The sequence below is a fragment of the Podarcis bocagei genome, assembly GCF_964188305.1.
Source record: "Podarcis bocagei genome assembly, chromosome: 15".
In the NCBI taxonomy this organism is placed as follows: domain Eukaryota; kingdom Metazoa; phylum Chordata; class Lepidosauria; order Squamata; family Lacertidae; genus Podarcis; species Podarcis bocagei.
The window spans coordinates 46,619,237-46,638,960 of NC_138141.1; the positions used below are offsets into that span (position 1 = coordinate 46,619,237).

The 19,724-nt window shown below is 48.6% G+C and overlaps 1 protein-coding gene across 1 annotated transcript in view; it reads right to left on the reverse strand.

The window, feature by feature from the left end:
- Positions 1–1,550: 1,550 nt before the first annotated feature.
- Positions 1,551–19,724, reverse strand: part of SPAG5 (sperm associated antigen 5) — a 28,899-nt gene continuing 10,725 nt past the window's right edge. Inside the window, exons 6-23 of the mRNA XM_081172343.1 lie at positions 19,555–19,647; positions 17,494–17,613; positions 16,500–16,592; positions 15,930–16,031; positions 14,367–14,460; positions 13,983–14,118; positions 12,251–12,332; positions 9,597–9,730; positions 9,304–9,469; positions 8,997–9,105; positions 8,172–8,249; positions 7,799–7,922; positions 6,165–6,264; positions 4,158–4,238; positions 3,584–3,724; positions 3,197–3,271; positions 2,979–3,059; positions 1,551–1,733 (exon numbers count right to left, since the gene is read on the reverse strand). Coding sequence (XP_081028469.1) covers positions 1,662–1,733; positions 2,979–3,059; positions 3,197–3,271; positions 3,584–3,724; positions 4,158–4,238; positions 6,165–6,264; positions 7,799–7,922; positions 8,172–8,249; positions 8,997–9,105; positions 9,304–9,469; positions 9,597–9,730; positions 12,251–12,332; positions 13,983–14,118; positions 14,367–14,460; positions 15,930–16,031; positions 16,500–16,592; positions 17,494–17,613; positions 19,555–19,647 — 1,881 coding nt within the window. The 3' untranslated portion in view covers positions 1,551–1,661. The remainder of the gene's footprint in view (positions 1,734–2,978; positions 3,060–3,196; positions 3,272–3,583; positions 3,725–4,157; positions 4,239–6,164; positions 6,265–7,798; positions 7,923–8,171; positions 8,250–8,996; positions 9,106–9,303; positions 9,470–9,596; positions 9,731–12,250; positions 12,333–13,982; positions 14,119–14,366; positions 14,461–15,929; positions 16,032–16,499; positions 16,593–17,493; positions 17,614–19,554; positions 19,648–19,724) is intronic.

The window sequence follows — 19,724 nt, forward strand, 5'->3', positions numbered from 1 at the left end:
CATATGCATGCTCAAGTAGGAAATAGTTTCTTTGTAGTTAAAAGAATTTCTCTGATTTTACTTTGTCCCACTTTTTTTGAAATGCTCAGGGGAGATCTGATTGGTTCTTACAAACACTGTGTAAAAAGTTCTTTTGTGAAAAAAACAACCTGGGACTAGAGGTGGAGAGGGAGGATTATTCTATGCACTCCTCCCAGAGTCTTACTGGTCAAGCCTCGTGTGTATTCTATTAATCAGAGTCCAATCCTTCCTTGCTACAGCTGGAGGCTCCCCAATGCCGCAAGACGTCCGTGTGGAACCGAAGGTGATCCTGCGGCTCCACACATCCAGCAGATCTCACAGCGGCCCAATGGAAGGAGGAACCCAGATAGACAGCCTCTGGAACTGGAGGTTCCATCAGAACATCAGAAGAGCCAGCCAGATGAGAGCAAGCATCTTCTCCCCTCCTGCAGTTTCCAGCAACTAGTTTCGGAAGAATTGTGGCAGAGCCAAGCCGCAGCTGCTAGGAGCCATCGAGAGACCTCTCCTCCTTTGTGCATTTGCCCAGTATACCTGAAGGAGCGTCTCCACCCCCATCGTTCTGCCCGGACACTGAGGTCCAGCTCCGAGGGCCTTCTGGCGGTTCCCTCACTGTGAGAAGTCAAGTTACAGGGAACCAGGCAGAGGGCCTTCTCGGTGGTGGCGCCCGCCCTGTGGAACACCCTCCCACCAGATGTCAAAGAGAACAACAACTACAAGACTTTCAGAAGACATCTGAAGACAGCCCTGTTTAGGGAAGCTTTTAATGTTTGATGCATTACTGTATTTTAATATTTTGTTGGAGTGGCTGGGGAAGCCCAGCCAGATGGGCGGGGTATAAATAATAAATTTATTATTGTATTTGTTGTTGTGGATGCAGCCCTTGCTTGGCATGCAGAAGGTGGCTGGTTCAATCCTTGGCTTCCCTACTTGAAAAAGCACCAGTTGCGGGTGATTTGGGGGTGGGGACCCCAACGTTTCATTGGCAGTGTGGTGTGGTGGTTACAGTGTCAGCCATGACCTAGGAGAGAGCAGGATTCAAATCCCCACCAGTCAAGCCTTGAAGCTCTCACTGAGTGTCCTTGGGCCTCTCAGCCTATCCTACCTGGCAGGGTTGTGCTGTGGGAATTAGATGAGTATTAGGCCCTGGGAGAAACTAGAATCCATCTCCCCCCACTCGGCCGCCAGCTCACTGGGCGGTCCTTGGGCCAGGCACTGCCTCTGAACGTGGCCTACCTCACAGGGCTGTTGTGAAGTTTAAATGAAGGGGAGAATCAGGCATACCAAGGCGGATTAGAAATGAAACAAATAAGTCGGACAAGCAGCCAGCGCCTTTGGACTATAACTCCCATCAGCCGCACATAGGAGTTGTAGTCCTGATGTGCCCAACTCTGGACAGCTTTTGCACACACACACCCAAACGCCACACGCTGGTCCTCTTGGGCGCATCAGGACTACAACTCCCATGTGCGGCTGAGAGGACACGATACTCCCGTCCGCCCAAATGACCTTCACACTTGGAGACAGACCGATCCTTGCAAAAGACACACACACACACATTTATTTAAATACACACAGGTGGCCGGATCAGGCCGGCAAACAGCCCCTTTCTCTGTCCTATTCTCCCCAGCCCTCGGCCGGCTTCATCCGAGGAGGTCGAGAATTAAGCGCACTTCCGAGATGTGGGAAGCTTCAGCGGGAAGCGAAGACATCACCTGGAAGTTGGAGGAAAAAGAGGCATTGGGGAACGGAGGGGGATGCCAGCAGCTTCCTCGCCTTTTGAGATGGGGAGGGGGGTCTTTCCCAGCCCAAGCCGTAGATCAAGAGGACTAGCCCCTTAGGTCTAAGAAAGGGCGCTGCTTGTGGAAACCATTCTGTCTCCCACCAGGGGTGGACCAGCCTCATGCCACAAACCACCCAAGCAGAGCCCTTTTTAACCTCGAAGCCTCAATACCCTTCCGCCTTTTTATTCAATTTCTGCTGTGGTGGCAGTGCATGCGCGGTGCAGGATAAATACAGTGGTACCTCGGGTTAAGTACTTAATTCGTTCTGGAGGTCCGTTCTTAACCTGAAACTGTTCTTAACCTGAAGCACCACTTTAGCTAATGGGGCCTCCCACTGCCGCCGGAGCACGATTTCTGTTCTCACCCTGAAGCAAAGTTCTTAATCCAAGGTAATATATCTCGGTTAGCGGAGTCTGTAACTTGAAGCGTATGTAACCCGAGATACCATTGTATTACACATGTCAGTTGAGCAGCAGGTTGTGTTTCCCCCCTGCGCTGGAGGAGGGCTAGGAAGTTAGGATTTTCTTTCCATAAAAGTCATAAAGAGTTACTTTTGGGGGAAAGGAAGGGCCAGAGACGGAGAAAATCTTCCATCTGCACCCTCTTGCATGGGTAGGCAAACGAAGGCCCGGGGGCTGGATCCGGCCCAATCGCCTTCTAAATCCAGCCCGCAGACGGTCCAGGAATCAGCGTGTTTTTACATGAGTAGAATGTGTCCTTTTATTTAAAATGCATCTCTGGTTTATTTGTGGGGCATAGGAATTCGTCCCCCCCCCCAAAAAAAAAATAGTCTGAGGGATATAGTCCCACAAGGTCTGAGGGACAGTGGACCGGCCCCCTGCTGAAAAAGTTTGCTGACCCCTGCTCTAATGCAACCAAGTTGGGGGGGGTGTAGATATCTGTGGCCTTCCAAATTTTCCTGGACTATAAGTCCCATCATTCTCCCTGTCCAAGATGGAGGACGGAGTCCCTTGGATATTTAAAAAAAGGGGGAGGGGGGAAATCCCGAGGGAGGTGGGCAAAGGAAATCGAAGGTGCCCCAGACCCCCAGGGGAACGTGTCTCGCTTCCCAAGACCCCCAAATTGGGCCTCACTTCCTGAGACCCCCCGAGATCCGATCTGGCCTTCCAAGCCTCCCAGATACGGTCTCACATCCCAAGACCAATTGGGTTTCACCTCCTTTATCTTTGCCTCCGTCCTCTTGAGTGCCTTCACCTCCCGTTGAGCGTGGAGAAGATGCTCCTCCAGATGCCTCACCTGGAAGCCAGGAGCAGAAAGAACGAGTTAGGGGGCTAAAAGAGCGAGGAGTTAGGGGGCTGGTCCATGCAAGGGCGGCCATTTCCCAGCCCTCCCCGGAAGGCTTCTTTCCTGCATCCCTCATCCCAGGTCCTCACCCGGCCTTGGTATCTCATCACGAGGTCCATGTTCTCGCTGTCCTGGCCAGCCAGAAGTTCCCTCAGCTTGGCAACCTAAGGGGACAAGAAGGCTCCGTCTTGAACCACAGGGCGGTGGTTTGGGGTCGCCATGGGATTGGGGGAGGGGGGAAGAGTTGAAACCCTTTACTGTTTCCGCAGGATCTGTTCCAAGAGACCCCACAAAAGACCCAAATGATTTTTTTTTTCTCAGTGCAAATAAAACCACCTGAAAATTCATTGAGTGCAAATAAATCTCTGGCCACGCGGGGATAGCCTGACGGCCGCAGTCCATACGTGGATAACCTTGAGGATGGACTACTGCCGCTGCCCGGATCCTGACCCCAGTGACGCCACCCAGCCCCATACCTGCCGCTGCAGACACATCTTCTCCTGGACCCAATCCGCGCTGGACGGCTTCTGCTCCCTGAGCTCTTCCCACAGGGCTGACCTCTCCATCTCGCAGCTGCGGAGGTCAGATTTCAGCTGATCCAACTCCAGTTTTAGGATCTGGGGAAGGGAGAGAGAGATGGGGGGGCGTTTAGCAGCCACTCGGGGTTCAGCAACCCACCCCTTTGCAGGAGGCCGGAGGGTGAAGGCAGCACAGAACATCATGGCTGCTGCCCATGTTCCCACTTAAACCAGCCCCTTATTTCAGGCAATGAGGACTAGAATCTTTATGGTTCAGAGAAGTGGCTGCAGCTAAGTAGCAGAGCACCTGCTTGGCATGCAGAAGGCGCCAGGCTCAATTCCCCGGTGGCCTGGGGGAGACCCTCTTCCTGAAACCCCGGGGAGCGCTTGCTGCCAGCCAGGGGAGGCGGTATTGCAGTCTATGGACCATGCACATATTAAGGCAGCTTCACCTGTGAGCTCCAGGACGTGCTCCTTCCCGAGGCACACAGATCTCTGAGAATGCCAGAGGGCAGGGGGCCCTTGGACCTACCCGGATGTCTGCACTCTGGTCATCCAGCTGCTGAAGCTTCCTGTCCTGCTGCCGGATAACTTCCTGAAGCTCCTTTTCGTCCTGTGTGTGAGAGAGAGAGAGCGTAAGAGGGCGGGGAGGGAGAAAGGCTTCACAGTGGTTTCGCCAAAGCCTGGCTAAGTTTCTAGTCCCTTGGACCCCGGGGGTGGGAAACAGGGTGGCAGATGCTGCCCAGGGAGAGGAAAGAGTTCGGACAACCTGTCCCACCTTCCGTGCTCCAAGCGTTCCTTATTTTCTTTGCCAAATATTTTTACATTGCAAATTTAAATTCACGCATTAAACACCAACATCATCATTTAGGATTTCCCTGAATCCTTCGACTCTCCTCTGCCTTTCCATGGTTACCCTGATCATTCTTTTTTTTCAATTGCTTCCCTTAATTTTCTCTGTTTTTTAAAATAAAAAATAATAATCCATTTTTACCCCAGTTTTTCGTACATTACAAGCATTACTCAAATCCTGCCAAAGTTTTGGTTGTTTTCTGTGTTCTCTTAAATGCACTGTAAATTTCCCCCATTTCCTTCTTAAAGTTGTTCTTCTCTTCTTGGTTTCTGATTAAAATAAAAGGTAAAGGGACCCCTGACCATTAGGTCCAGTCGTGACCGACTCTGGGGTTGCAGTGCTCAACTCGCTTCATTTGCCAAGGGAGCCAGCATTTGTCCACAGACAGCTTCCGGGTCATGTGGCCAGCATGACTGAGCCGCTTCTGGTGAACCAGAGCAGCGCACGGAAATGCCGTTTACCTTCCCGCCGGAGCGGTACCTATTTATCTACTTGCACTTTGATGTGCTTTCGAACTGCTAGGTTGGCAGGAGCAGGGACCGAGCAACGGGAGCTCACCCCGTCACGGGGATTTGAACCGCCGACCTTCTGATCGGCAAATCTGATTGGTTTAACCCACAGCGCCACCCGCGTTCCTTCTGATTAAAATAAGTGCTCCTTATTTTCAGGCTATGTCTCTTATCCTGGAATCTATTTTGCAAAGGATTCAAACAAGAAGAAAGGGGATTCCTTTCGGAAGCCTAGGAAGAACTTTCTGACAGTAAAAGCTGTTTGACAGTCCTTGGGAAGGTGGTGGAATTTCCTGTCTTGTAAAGAGATCTCGGGTGGCTATCTGCCAAAGATTCTGCAGCTGTGATTCCTGCATTGCAGGGGGCTGGACTGGATAACAATTGGGGGTCCCTTCCAACTCTACAATCCTCTTTTTTTTTATTCCACAGCGCATAGAAAACAGGAGATACGTAGCCACTCCAGCGACATATCTCTATTTCCTCACATCCAGAAACACAAGAAGGGCTTTTACTCTTGCTAGAAGCTCAGCCTTGCCCTCACTGGTTCTGGAAGGCTCCTGTAGAAGAGTCCCGTACACACAGAGACTTTGCGCCTGCCCATTAGGGGAAATAGGAAGACCCGAACAGATGTCCTTTTTATGTTGAGATTCGTAGAGACACCATTGATCCTTCGCTGAAGAGGCTTTCGGACAAGTCTAAACTTAATTCTCTCCTCTTAGGCAAAGATCACAAGACGACCTGGCTGGTAGCCAGATTCTGTGTCCAGATTTGTAGGCACAGGATAAAATAGCCTGCTGGGGAAATGCTGAAGTCTCCCTTTGGGGCGCCTCAGGGTCAATTTTTTAATGGTAGCCCAAATCTCAGCTGTACGGGTGTATGCATATATCTCAGTTTTAACTCATGAGGTATTGCTGCAATCTGCTCCGATTGTATATTTTATCTTTATGAACACTGTTTTTATTGTGTTATGTTATGTGAGCTGGTCTTTGACCGTAATAAATTATCTACCTATCTATTCCACAGTGGCTTCAGAGACATGCAGGCTGATTGAGATGGAGGCTGGATCCCTGGTTGCTGCAACGCCCTAGAAGCGGATCCCCAGCTGATCCATGCCCCAGATCCTCCGAGCCCAGCGGCTCCATCCTGACCCAGATCCCCCTCCTCCTGGCAACCTCACCTGCATCCTGTCGCGGAGAGTCTTGCTCAGCTGGGCGATGCTGGCGTCGCGGGAATCGACCTCTGCCTCCAGCTCCCTCTCCAGGCCCTGGAGCCGCAAACTGCAGGGGGGGGGGGAGAAGGGAGAGAGGCCCCCAAATTCAACTCTGCGTTGCCCAGTCTGGGGGAATAATCTGGATTGATCCTGCACGGCAAGGGGTTGGACTAGATGACCCCGGGGTGCCTTTCAACTCGACAGTTCTATGATTCTAGGACTGCCCTTCTTGAAAATGTATCTCATAATCTAAGAGCATCCAAACGGCAGAGAAAAGGACCTTTTAACAAGATGTACAACGGATGGTTTTATTTTTTGTACAAATACTGCGGCACAAGGTCACCCAGCACCTCCAGTATTCGCAAAAGCCTGGCCCATTTAAGACTGGGCAAAATGTTTCTTCTCAATAGTGATGGAATGCACTGGTGGGGAACACTCATTTTTTTGTGAGTCTTATATTACCTGTAAAGGGAACCTTTACACAGATTAATATATTATTATCCTGTTGAAGCTGCGCTGTGTCTTTTCTCCACCCAGGCTGTGATGCTTAATGGTCTGATTTTTTTATTCTTTTTCACTTGGTGGAACGCTCTGGCCCAAGAGACCAGGGCCCTGCGGGACTTGACATCTTTCCGCAGGGCCTGCAAGACAGAGCTGTTCCGCCTGGCCTTTGGTTTGGACTCAGTCTGACCCTTATGTTGCCCTCCCTTATGGTCTTGATCTATGGGCTACTTTTAAAATGAGGCTGCATTTTAAATCACATTTTAACCTGTATTTTAAATTGGGGTTTTTTTCCCCCCTCCCCCCATTATGTTTTTACTGTCATTTTACTGGTGTTAGCCGCCCTGAGACCGGCTCTGGCCGGGGAGGGTGGGGTATAAATAAAATTTATTATTATTATTATTAGGCAACAAAGAAGCTAAGGGCACATTTCCAAAACACTCACAGAGTGGGCAAAGCAAGGGCCATGGTCTGGGGAGAGTCCCAGGGGCCAGGCGGAGAGGTCTGGGGGGCCGCATTCAGCCCACGGAGCCTGAGGCCCCCCTCCCCAATGCTTCACGCAGGAATCCTGATTGCACCTTGAAAATATTCAAAGAATCGCTTTGACCTCTCTACGAGTGCTTTGGAAATTTGCCCTTAGCTTCTTCCTTGCCTGAAGGAAGGAGAAAGAGATCGGGGCCTGAATGGATTGTGGCCCCCGGAAGAGAAGGCCGCTGGAAACAAGTTCCTGCTCCTCTGCTGTACCCAATTCCCTTTATTTAAACTAGAGGTGCTGTTTCTTTTTAAAAATAAAACAAATTGATTTGTTAATGAAAAAGGCAAAAGAATAAAAAAGCCAGACCATTAGGTGTCACAGCCTGGGAGGAGAAAAGACACAGCGCAGCTTCAACAGGATAATAATATATTAATCCATGTAATGGCTCCCTTTACAGGTAATATAAGACTCACAAAAAAATAAGCGTTCCCCACCTGTGCATTCCATCACGATTGAGAAGTTGGAAGGCTCCTGTAGCCCAAGCTCCTTCAATGCAGGAACCTGAGGTAGAGCATCTTCACCTCTGGGTTTCCCCAGCGCAAAGCAAGCCCCCAGACCCACTTACATTTCCGCCTGCAGGGTTTCTCTCTCCTCCTGGGCGGCCCTCTGCTGCTGCGAAGCCAGGAGGCGGAGCTGTTCTGAAACGGACAGCAAGTCTTGGACGTGGGTGGAGAGGTGATCCTGGAGCTCTGCGGACGGGACAGACTGTGAGACGGCTTTGTTTCATTCATTTATTGCATTCCTGTCGCACCTTTTCCCTCCCAGGAGCTCAAGGGGACGGACGTGGCTTTCCTCCCCGTCCCCGTCTAATCCCCACCAACATCCCTGCAAGGTAGGCGAGGCTGAGAGAGGCAGGGGGCTGCCCACCCCCAGGGCAGCTTTGTGACCGAGCGGGGAATTTGAACCCTGGTCCCCTCTCAGGGCCGAGTCCTAGGTACCTGCCGGCTTGGGCGGACCTTCATGAACGGCTTTCGTGAAAGCGGTGCTCTCGCTCCAAATCCCGGGAGTTTCCACGTCTGAAAAAGAACAGGAGGCACAAAATTTGGAGGTGTGTGTGTGAAAACCTGCAATGCCCCCTTGAGTCAGAATTAAGAGGGAGGCTGCAATTGAGTGGCCTGGGGGCGGTGCTTGGACTACTGCAACGCGCTGTACGTGGGGCTACCTTTGAAGGCGACCCGAAAATTGCAACTAATCCAGAATGCGGCAGCTAGACTGGTAACTGGGAGCAGCCGCTGAGACCCCATAACACCGGTCTTGAAACACTGGCTCCCAGTACATTTCCGAGCACAGTTCAAAGTGTTGGTGCTGACCTTTAAAGCCCTAAACGGCCTCGGTCCAGAATACCTGAAGGAGCGTCTCCACCTCCATCGTTCTGCCCGGACACTGAGGCCCAGCTCTGAGGGCCTTCTCGGTGGTGGCACCCGCCCTGTGGAACGCCCTCCCACCAGATGTCAAAGAGAACAACTACCAGACGTTTAGAAGACATCTGAAAGCAGCCCTGTTTAGGGAAGCTTTTAATGTTTAATAGGTTATTGTATTTTAGTGTTCTGTTGGAAGCCGCCCAGAGTGGCTGGGGAAACCCAGCCAGATTGGGGGGGGGGTGTATAAATATTATTATTATTATTATTATTATTATTATTATTATTATTATTACCCCTTTCCCCCATGAGGGCTGGCAACATGACAAGGGGGGGTTGCTTTCCGCTCCGGGTTTGTGTTCGAGGCCCCTCCCCCCCCTGAGCTGGGCGAACAGAAACCCCCACCTCTCTCCGCCACTGCCTGCAAGATGCTGTCCACGAAGGAAGCCCCAAAGCGGTGGGGGGTGAGTCGCCTGGGGGTGCAGGGCCGCCTTCTGGGGGCCGTGTCGACCACCTGCAAAAGAGCAGAGCGTTGGGAGCGCCGCCACGATATGACTCCGAAGGGGTTCTTCAGCTGCGATTCCCGCATTGCAGCGGGTTGAGCTGGATGGCCTTTGGGGGTCCCTTGCCAACTCTACCATTCTGTGATTCCAAGACCCTTTCCCACAGGGGAGAGAGATGGCAGGGACCCCGTTGCACACGGCCGCCTCACCTCTCCCTGCAGCACCCGTTCGAGGAAACTGGCAATTTCCAGGAGTTGCGTCTGAGCGCCGTCCATCTCCTGCAAGGAGCAGGCGCAGGCCGCCATGCTGGATCGGGTCCTCTCCATTTCCGCCTTTGCGCTCGCCAGCTCCTCGCTGACAGCCTCTCGCTCCTGCCTTTTGGGGTGGGGGACAGGAGAAAGTCAGGACGATGCTGCTCCCTATGCCACAAAAGAAGGGAGACCACCCCACCCGAACCCAGACCCACTTTTGGGTGGGGTCTCGGAGAGGAACAGGCACTTACTGAAGGGCGCTGTGGGCACCCTTGAGGTCCTCCAGCTGGGCGCTGCGCTCCCACAGAGTCACAAGGGTAGCCTTCAGCTCCAACTCCGTCTCCGAGAGCTGGCGGCGGGCAATTTGGTTTTCCAGATCTATAAACTTTTAACATTTCGGCAGTTTGGTTAGGTTGGCTTATTTGCATTATTTTACGCCGATTTGTATTACTTTACACCAACATTTTAAAAATCCGTTTGTTGATGGTGTTATTTGAGATTGTTTCTGAAATAGAATAGTTATACTGTTCTGAGTCACCTTACACTGCAAAAAACACCCCTGTTTAGAGAAGTCTAGCCAGGCGCCTAGAAGGCGGAGATATTTTCAGTCGGTTTTTAGCATTTTACCTTCTGTACCTTCTGTCAATCTCTCTTGATTTTGCTGAATTTTGTAAACCGCTTTGAGGGGTTTCTCCCCCCCCCCCATCAAACAGTGTGTAGCTTTTACAAACTAGATAAAATGTAACTGAAGAAAGATGCGATTTCAAGAGGGATACAGAAAGCTGGTTTATGCAGAGTCAGACCATTGGGTCCAACTCTGGAGGGAAGATTCAAGGGCCATCAAAGAAACATTCATCCATGTTCTTATGCGGCTGCATTGTCCACTTTCTGGATGCCCCACAATCGTATCACCAAGTAGTTGTGTTTGGGGTTATAACTCAAGCACGGCAAGCTGTTGTTTCTTCTTGATTTCCAATGTCAGAGTGGCTGAGGAAACCCAGCCAGGTGGGTGGGGTATAAATAAAATAATAATAATAATAATAATAATAATAATAATAATAATAATAATAATAATAATAATAATATCTAATCAATAAAAAAATTCAGTGTGGCAAATTTTTATACTGAAAGTGTGGCCTGGAGAAAGAAGTTTTCAAACCACTGCCTCCACTGAGAGGCAGGCAGCCTCCTCTTCCAGCCCTACAAAGAGCTGGTATTCAAAGCAGGTCCTCCTCTGCTGAGAAGAAAGATACCAGTCCTCATGAAAGGCAACTTGCAACTTTCAGCAGGAAGATGCCTTACCCCGAGGAGATACCCTTAATAATAATAATAATATTTTATTTATATCCCACCCTCCCCAGCCGAAGCCGGGCTCAGAGCAGCTAAGAACAGTAAAAATAAGAGAGTTTACATAAAATCACAATCAATGAATTGAAATACATTCTAAAACCCATTCATTCTAAAATCAATTCTATGGGCTAGAGTTCTATGAGGATTACAGAAGGAGGGGGTCAGGCTGTGCCCTGGTCAAAGGCCTGGTGGAACAGCTCTGTCTTGCAGGCCCTGCGGAAAGCTGTCAAGTCCCGCAGGGCCCTGGTCTCTTGGGACAGAGCGTTCCACCAGATCGGGGCCACAGCCGAAAAAACCCTGGCTCTGGTTGAGGCCAGCCTAACCTCCCTATGGCTGGGACCTCCAAGATGTTTTTGTTTGAAGACCGTAAGGTCCTCCATGGGACATACCAGGAGAGGCGGTCCTGTAGGTACGAGGGTCCTAGGCTGTATAGGACTTTAAAGGTTAAAAGGTAATGGTAAAGGGACCCCTGACCGTTAGGTCCAGTCGTGGCCGACCCTGGAGTTACAGCGCTCATCTCACTTTATTGGCCAAAGGAGCCGGTGTACAGCTTCCGGGTCATGTGGCCAGCATGACTAAGCCGCTTCTGGAGAACCAGAGCAGCGCATGGAAACGCCCTAACCCTAACCTTCCAGCCGGAGCGGTACCTATTTATCTACTTGCACTTTGACATGCTTTCGAACTGCTAGGTGGGCAGGAGTAGGGACCGAGCAATGGGAGCTCACCCCATCGCGGGGATTCAAACCGCCGACCTTCTGATCGGTAAGCCCTAGGCTCTGCGGTTTAACCCACAGCGCCACCCGCGTCCCTTAGAGGTTAAAACCAGCACCTTAAACCTGATCCTGTACTCCACCGGGAGCCAGTGCAGCTGGTATAGCACCGGGTGAATGTGATCCCACGACGAGGACCCCGTAAGGAGTCTCGTCGCGGAATTCTGCACCCGCTGGAGTTTCTGGGTCAGTCTCAAAGGGCAGCCCCACGTAGAGTGAGTTACAATAATCAAGTCTGGGAAGATCTGGAAACAGCGTGATGAACTGTTTCAAAAGGACTGGAGCAAATTTATATTCTATATGAAAGAAAATGGTAAACAGTTGAAAACGTTTGTAGGTTTGAGTTGAAATGTTTGGTAATGTGAAAATAAGGAGCTGATTTACATATAAGAAGGTGAATGTTAAAAGATAGCTATAAGGTAAAAACGTGGTAACAGAAATGTGAAGAAATTGGTAAAGTTGTGCGGAAGTCAGTTAGAGGGAGGGAAGGAGGTCGATGCTTTATGTAAGCAATGTCTTCAGTTATGGATTTCTGATATGAAAATGTAATGAAACATAGAAAACTTAATAAAAATCATGTTAGAATAAAAATACAATAATCAAGTCTGGAGGTGACCGTCGCGTGGATCAGTGGCTAGGTCAGGGGACCAAACCTGGGGCATTCTGCACGCTGAGCAGGCACCCTGCCGCCAAGCTGCGGCTCTCGTACCTGGGCCCCCGCTCCCCTTCCCCACCCACCCCAGACCTGCGCCCCTCGCTGCTCCAGGAGCCGCCCCTCTCCGTACCTCCCGGCACTCGGCCGTCTCGCGAGCTTCCCGCTGGGCTTCGTCGCGCTCCTGCTCTGCCCTCGCCTTCTCCACGGACAGCCTGCGTCACACGGAACAGGGTTAGCGGGAGCCTGGGAACTGAGCGCCGTTAGGAGGCTCCCACCTCCCAGAGCTACAATTTCCAGAGAGGCTTAACCATTGGTCCCTCTCTGGAGACCGTAGCTCTGGAAGGGGGACGCTCGCCACCTTTAAACTACAGTTCCCAGGATTCAGGGACGACAGCATGACTGCGTAAAGCGAAGTCATAGTGCTTCAGGCGTCTGGTGTGAATGTGGCTCTGGGGGGTCAGGGTGTTGGACCAGCAGCGGGGAGACCCGGGTTCAAATCTGCACCCCACTATTACATTTGCTGACATTTCAGCAGCTTCAAGCTTGAGCTCGACTAAATAATAATAATAATAATAATAATAATAATAATAATAATAATAATAATAATAATTTATTATTTATACCCCGCCCATCTGGCGAAGGCCATGCCAGAAGTATATATTGGATATTTCTTTTTTTAAAAAAATTCTATTCACTAAATTTATACATTGCCTGAGGTGGTCACGTGGGATTACTATGAGGAATTATGAAAATATGGAGCAAGCCATTGTGTCCGCAATGAAAGCATTGCGTTGACTGGGCTTGAGTCAGTGACAATAATTCCTGATCAAATCCCACAAGCCTCTGCATCTCTGGCCATTTTCTCTATTGTTCATTTTCTACGCCTGACAGGCACGTATAAGCATTCTATACACAGGCCAGTTGCTTCATCAGGCATCCTCAGTACATAAAGATAGTAGGTTACTTTGATGTAGTTTGTTAATCTTAGGGCCAGGAAACAGAGTTTCACATGGAAGTGATAAAGATGCCTATCCTTCCTTTCCTGTTTACTGCCTGTTTATGACCTCTGGGGTTTGCTAAATGCATTCCTCCTGGATTCCTGTATATTTTACCTGGACACGTATGCATGCTCAAAGTAGTCTTTGAAGTTAAAAGGATTTCTCTGACCTAACATTGTCCCCACATGGTTTTTTTTTAAATGCTCAGAGGAAATCTGATTGGTTCTTACGAACACTGTGTAAAAAGTTCTTTTGTGACTAAAACGACCTGGGCCGAGGGGTGGAGAGTTTCCACTCTTCCTCCCAGAGTCTTGCCTCGTGTTTTGTTTTAATCAGGGTCCAGTCCTTTCCTTCGCCTTCAGAACGCGACAATTGCCCTTAATCCAAAGTTCACAGGGCAGTTAACAACACTGAATAATCATTATATTATTGCCATTGTTCTAATACGTATACCCCACCCTTTTACAAAACTGGGACTGCAGGCAACTCACTGATAAAGGTTGCAAACATTAAAACCCATATCGTAGGACTTTAAGCAGTCCTGGCTCCCCACAAAGAATTCTGGGAGTTGTAGGTTTGCTAAGGGTGGCGAGAGTTTATCCCCCTCCCAGAACTACGATTCCCAGAGCAGCTTAACTATCAAACCTCCTCTCTCAGGGAACTTTTGGGGTTTCACACCATGCCTTTAAAGTACTGTACTGTGATACCACTTTAAGCAGTCATTGACTTCCTCCGGAGGATTCTGGGAAGTGTAGTCTGTTCAGGGCACTGACAGTCATAGGGAGCTCTCCCTATTCCTCTCCCAGAACTACATTTCCCAGAGTTCCCTGGGAAGGAGCCTCGAATCTGAGCATCAAGACTCACCGCGCTGCTTCCTCTTCCATCTTCAGGATCATGTCCTGCTTCTCTGACAGCTGACGGGACAGGATCTCCTTCTCCTCCTGCAGCCGATCGCGCTGGCTCTCGGCTGCGGTCCCCTTCTGCCTCGCAGCCTCCAGCTCTGCAGAAAGAGCGCAGGGTCAAGACTGGGTTAGAAACTCAGATACAGGGAAGTTTTTCATGTGCGACATTTTAATGTATTTTTAATCTTTGTTGGAAGCTGCCCAGAGTGGCTGGGGAAACCCAACTTCAGAGTCGCAAATATTTCAGTTCCTCTTTCCTTGGCTTTGGAGAATTTTTCGGGTGCTTTATGCAACATACGGTGATGCTTCCCACCCATCCCAGGCGAGAGATACATGGTCGATTCACCTGTCTGCAGGTGAATCTTGGCTGCAGTCAGCTCATTTCCCCGTCCCAAGGCTTCGACCAGCTCCTGTGTTGCGTTCTCCAGTTTCCTGCACACCTGCAGGCAGCAAAGGATTAAGAAGGGTTAAGTCTGAGATAAATAAATTAAGGTCTTATATATTTATAATAAATGTTCATAAATGTACCAAGCAAACACGTACATAAATATATAAACCACATGTCTGAAGCAGCACAGGAAAGCAGTCCTGGAGCCATTTTGGCTCCCAGACTGACCAAATGTTTTCTCTGCGAGGTCAAAGGAAAATGGAAAAGCCTCCCCATTGTCTCTTCATTCACAAAACCTGTCTTAAGGGTATATCTGTGTATGAATAGGGTGTGAGCCTGTGACCTGGCTCAGGAACTAAGTATTTATCATTACAAAATACTGGCCAGGCTCCCCAGGTATCCAATCAAGTGAGCATTAATAGGTAACCTGCCAGACAGGAGATAAACAATGACAGGAGGTAAACAATGTACTCAAATTTCTCTTGAGCTACACCCCTTTCTGTGACGTAGGTATGATGTTTCTGGGGGTGGTCTTGGACTCCAAGGCGGGCAATTAAAAATGTGTATATAAGGGCAGGCACACTTTTGTTCTGGGTCCTCCTCCTTTTCTGCGTGTGAGGGGAGAACCCTGTTGCAACAGATCAATAAAGATCAGGCTTACGAGCTGCTTTGCTTCTCAATATTCTCTGGTTGGCCTCTGTTATTTTCTCCTACCGATGGAGAACCTACAAAGGACTCTATAAGGGCTCTTGTGTCCCCCATAAGGGAATAAGGGCAGATTTTCGTTTATTACAAGTCCATGAACGGCAGCGAGGCAGAACACGTTCGCAAACACCAACATAGAAATATTGTCAGAAGGACTGGTCTTATCTCAAACAGCCGTTGGGACTGAGGGGAGAACAGCGCCAAAATCTCACACCACTCCATAGTTTAAGATGTTGAATAAGGTTAAATGACAGAGGGCAAGAACTTGCTGAACTAAATATTTGAATTGGAATACAAAAAGGGAGGTGTGAGGAGGTCAAGAAACTAGTGAATAAGATATAATATCTGGAGCTACAAATTTTCTTTTTTCTTCTTTTTTGGGGTGGGTTGGCGTTTGTTATGACTTCTTTTTTTGGTAACTGTCTTTCTGTTGAATATGTGTTTTGCTTTGTATTTTTTCTTATTCTTGCATTTTTTTTCTGTTATGTATTTTATGTTTAAAACTTGTTTAAAATTTGTTTATGAAATTTAATAAATATATTTATAAAAAAACAAAATCTCACACCACTCGCCCCGGAACGGAGCTATAGTGGGGGAAACGACACAATGAGTTATTATGGAGATATGGTGGAACCTCCAGGTTCAGAGGCAGTCTACCCCAGAACACCGGGAATCAGGAAAATGGAGGGAGAGAGCAAGAGTCTTTGGCGCAAAGGGAGAAACAGGACTGGATTTGGGGCTGGGGGCCCGATCCAGCCATTTTAGACACACACACCCTCCTCCCTGGTTCAGTGCCACCCCCAAGAGAAGACTTGCCTCGTGGTGCTGGGCGAGTTCCTGCTGGGCTGCCCTCATCTTCTGGACCATCTGCCCCATTGCGACTTGGAATCGGCCCGCCAGGGTCCGCATGGCCTCATACTGGAGAGAAAGAGAGATTTAGTCCCCCCGTCGGACAAGTCTGGCAAAGGCCTCGGTCCAGTATACCTGAAGGAGCGTCTCCACCCCCATCATTCTGCCCAGACACTGAGGTCCAGCATCAAGGGCCTTCTGGCAGTTCCCTCATTGCGAGAAGTGAGGTTACAGGGAACCAGGCAGAGGGCCTTCTCGGTGGTGGCGCCCGCCCTGTGGAACACCCTCCCTTCAGATGTGAAGGAAATAAGCAGCTATCTTCTCTTTAAAAGACATCTGAAGGCAGCCCTGTTTAGGGAAGCTTTTAATATTTAATGCTGTATTGTTTTTAACACTCGATTGGGAGCCGCCCAGAGTGGCTGGGGAAACTCAGGCAGATGGGCAGGGTATAAATAATAAATTATTATTATTATTATTATTATTATTATTATTATTATTATTAGGAGCTGGGGAGGCCAGGAGTGAATCAAGACTCACGTCGCGCCGCATCTTCGCCCAGTTGCTCTGCAGGGCTGTCGCGAGGCAGGCCTCCTCCGCCAGGTGTTTGGCGTAGCTGCCCGAGAGATCAGACTGCAGAAACGAAAAACGGGAAAAGTGTGCAGATGAAAGAGAGGAGCTTCCTTCAGAGCCGGAAAGGGGTCCGAAAAGGGCAGCCGGAAGGAGCGCCACGGAGAAAGGGGCTTTTGCGTTTCGAGGAGAGTAGAAGACAACACGATTGAAGTTTATTACAATTCAGTGGCAAGAGAAATGTATGAACTACGCAGAACTGGCTAAATTGACATACAAATTGAGAGATAAGGACAACTGTGACTTTAAAGAAGAATGGGAACTTTTCACATATTACTTAAAAAGACAACAAAAGGAATTGGACTCCTTGGCAGGTTTTGAATAAACACACACAACTTTACTGTTAACATAGTAGATAGATAATATCAGGATTTATACAATTTTACAATATGCAGAGAACAATACGAGTTGAGAGATCAGAGAGAGGAGCTGAGGGAAGTCTTGGGGTTTTGATGGGGAGGTGGGGGGGAATGATGAATACGAGATGTTTTGATATTTTGTTATGTTGAAATTGTCAATTTTTTTTAAATGAAAAAAGTAGTTTATTACAATTACGCATGGCGTGGAAAGAGAGGACAAGGAAAAGTTTTTATCCCTCTCTTGTAACCCTGGGAGTCACGGGCATCCAATGAGGCTGAACACTGGACAGATTTTAAAAAGTTCTTCATCACACAGTGCAGGGTTAAACCACGGAACTCCTTGCCACAAGGGGCAGGGATGGATGCTCTTTTTGAGCTGTGTCCTATACGTCCGTCCCTGTCAAAACCAGCAGAAGGCACATGCAGACTCCGCAAAAGGCGCAGCACCTTAAAAATTAAAACCCATTTGCAGGCGATTGGAAAGATCTGAGACCCTGGACCCCAGAGGTTGGGGCCAGGCCCCCGGTGCCTCCTTCCCCACTCACCTGGAGTGCGTTGGCCTCCACCAGCAGGGTGCGGAGACGCCGCCAGGACCCGCAGTCCTGCTCCAGCTGCCTGATGCGTTGGGTGGCGTGTTTCTGGAACAACTCCAGAACGTGGTCTGCCTGCAAGGAGCGAATGGAGGCGGAAGAGCAACTTCACAGGGAACTTTTCTGTCAGAGGATTCGCACAACTAACCCTTCCCCCTCTGCATGCAGAAGACCCCAAATTCAATCCTCCGTGGCGATTCCGGGTAGGGCTGGGAGAGACCCAGCCAGCCTGAGAGCTGCTGCCCGCCAGTGCAGGCGATACTGAGCTCGATGGACTGATGGTCTGAACCATAATCAGGGAATTATGGTGCCCCATGTTTCCCCCACAAACAGAACAGAAAAGCTGGCAGGGCTCATCCGCCCACCTGCATCTTCCTCTGTGCTCAAAATACCTGTGACATCAAAAAGCTTGCCTCTTTTTTTTTAACCTACCCTGAGCTAAGCAGTCTTTACAGAAAAGAGTAACACCTCTTTTAAAAAACAAGGTGTGTTTTTTTAAAAAAAAATTGTAAATTTTATTTACAACATAACATAAACCCCCACCCCCCCCAATACAGAAATACAATAAGCATAACATACAACAATACAAACAACCAAATAAAAGACTTCCTTTATCCTGTATCTGGCCTCCTTATTTACTTCTTATAAGCTGTTTCCTTTATGAATAATTATTAAGATTTTTCTAGTTATAACTTAAATATCCACAAAGTCTCCTGCAGACGTTAATCGAAACAAGTCCAGGTATGTATTTTAGGGCACTGTTTTGCGAAGTATTCTCTGCATTTTCCCCATGCTTTTTGAAACTCTTGTCTAGTATCTCTAATTGTATTTTGCATCTCCTACAGGCATAGGCAAACTTGGCCCTCCAGATGTTTTGGGACTACAACTCCCATCATCCCTAGCTAGCGAGACCAGTGGTCAAGGATGATGGGAGTTGTAGTCCCAAAACATTTGGAGGGCCGAGTTAGCCTATGCCTGGTCTATTACTCTGCAAGCCTATGTTCCTGTTTCAGTCCCTAAGAGGTGTTTGACAGCGGAAGGGACTGTCCTCACCCGGTGGCCTTTTAAGCAGAGTTTGGATGGCCATCTGTCACGGATGTTGAGATTTGTGCACTGCAGGGGGCTGGAGAAGAAGACCATCAGGCATCCTGGCCACCTCTGTAATTCTAGGATCACCATACCTGCCTTCCCTCACCTTGTAGTCTCTGCTTTTCAATTTGTATTGTATTATTTTATGTACTGTGGGCTTGCCGTTGTTTTATTGATTGTAGAAATTATTTATTGCAACTGTTGAGTGGAGTTCTGTTTAACTTTTATATGCTATTATTATTTAATACTGTTCTAATGATTGCTGAATGTTACTTTTATGATGTAGGTTGCCTATTTTAAAGTTTTATTCTCACATTTTTGTATTGCATTAGATTGTCATAAGTTGTACATTTTTCGTTTCTTCAGCTTGTAAATCGCCTTGAGTATTGTAAGATAGAAAGACAGCATAGAAACTAAAAAATTAATTTCCCAGAAAGAACCTGACCTTGGGGTAACTTGAAGGAGTTTTTAATGGTTTGGATTTTCACTTATGCTAATATTGCTGTTGTTATTTTAACCTACAACTCTGTACAGTGGGACCTCGGGTTAAGTACTTAATTCACTCCGGAGGTCCGTTCTTAACCTGAAACTGTTCTTAACCTGTAGTACCACTTTAGCTAATGGGGCCTTTTGCTGCAGCACGATTTCTGTTCTCATCCTGAAGCAAAGTTCTTAACCCGAGGTACTATTTCTGGGTTAGCGGAGTCTGTAACCCGAAGCGTATGTAACCCGAGGTACCACTGTATTGCTTTGCTCCCTGGTTTTCTGGTGCCTACGTGTTCTTGTATAATAAAATAAACAAACGAAGGTTGGACAGGCCCCCTGTCAGGGATCATCCATCCGGCGGGACTCCTGCATTGTAAGGGGTCAGAATAGATGACCCCTGGGGTTCTCGTTCCAACTCTATGGTTCTGCGATTCTACGCACCGCCTCCTTGTCTCTCAGGGTCTTCTTCCTTTCGTCCTCAATCCGGCTCCACTTCTCCCGGATGCGAGAGATCAGGTTGCCCAACAGCTTTTGCTGCAAGAGAGAGAGAGAAATAATAATAAATAACAACAATAATAATTTTGTATTTATATCCCGCCCTTCCAGGTTCA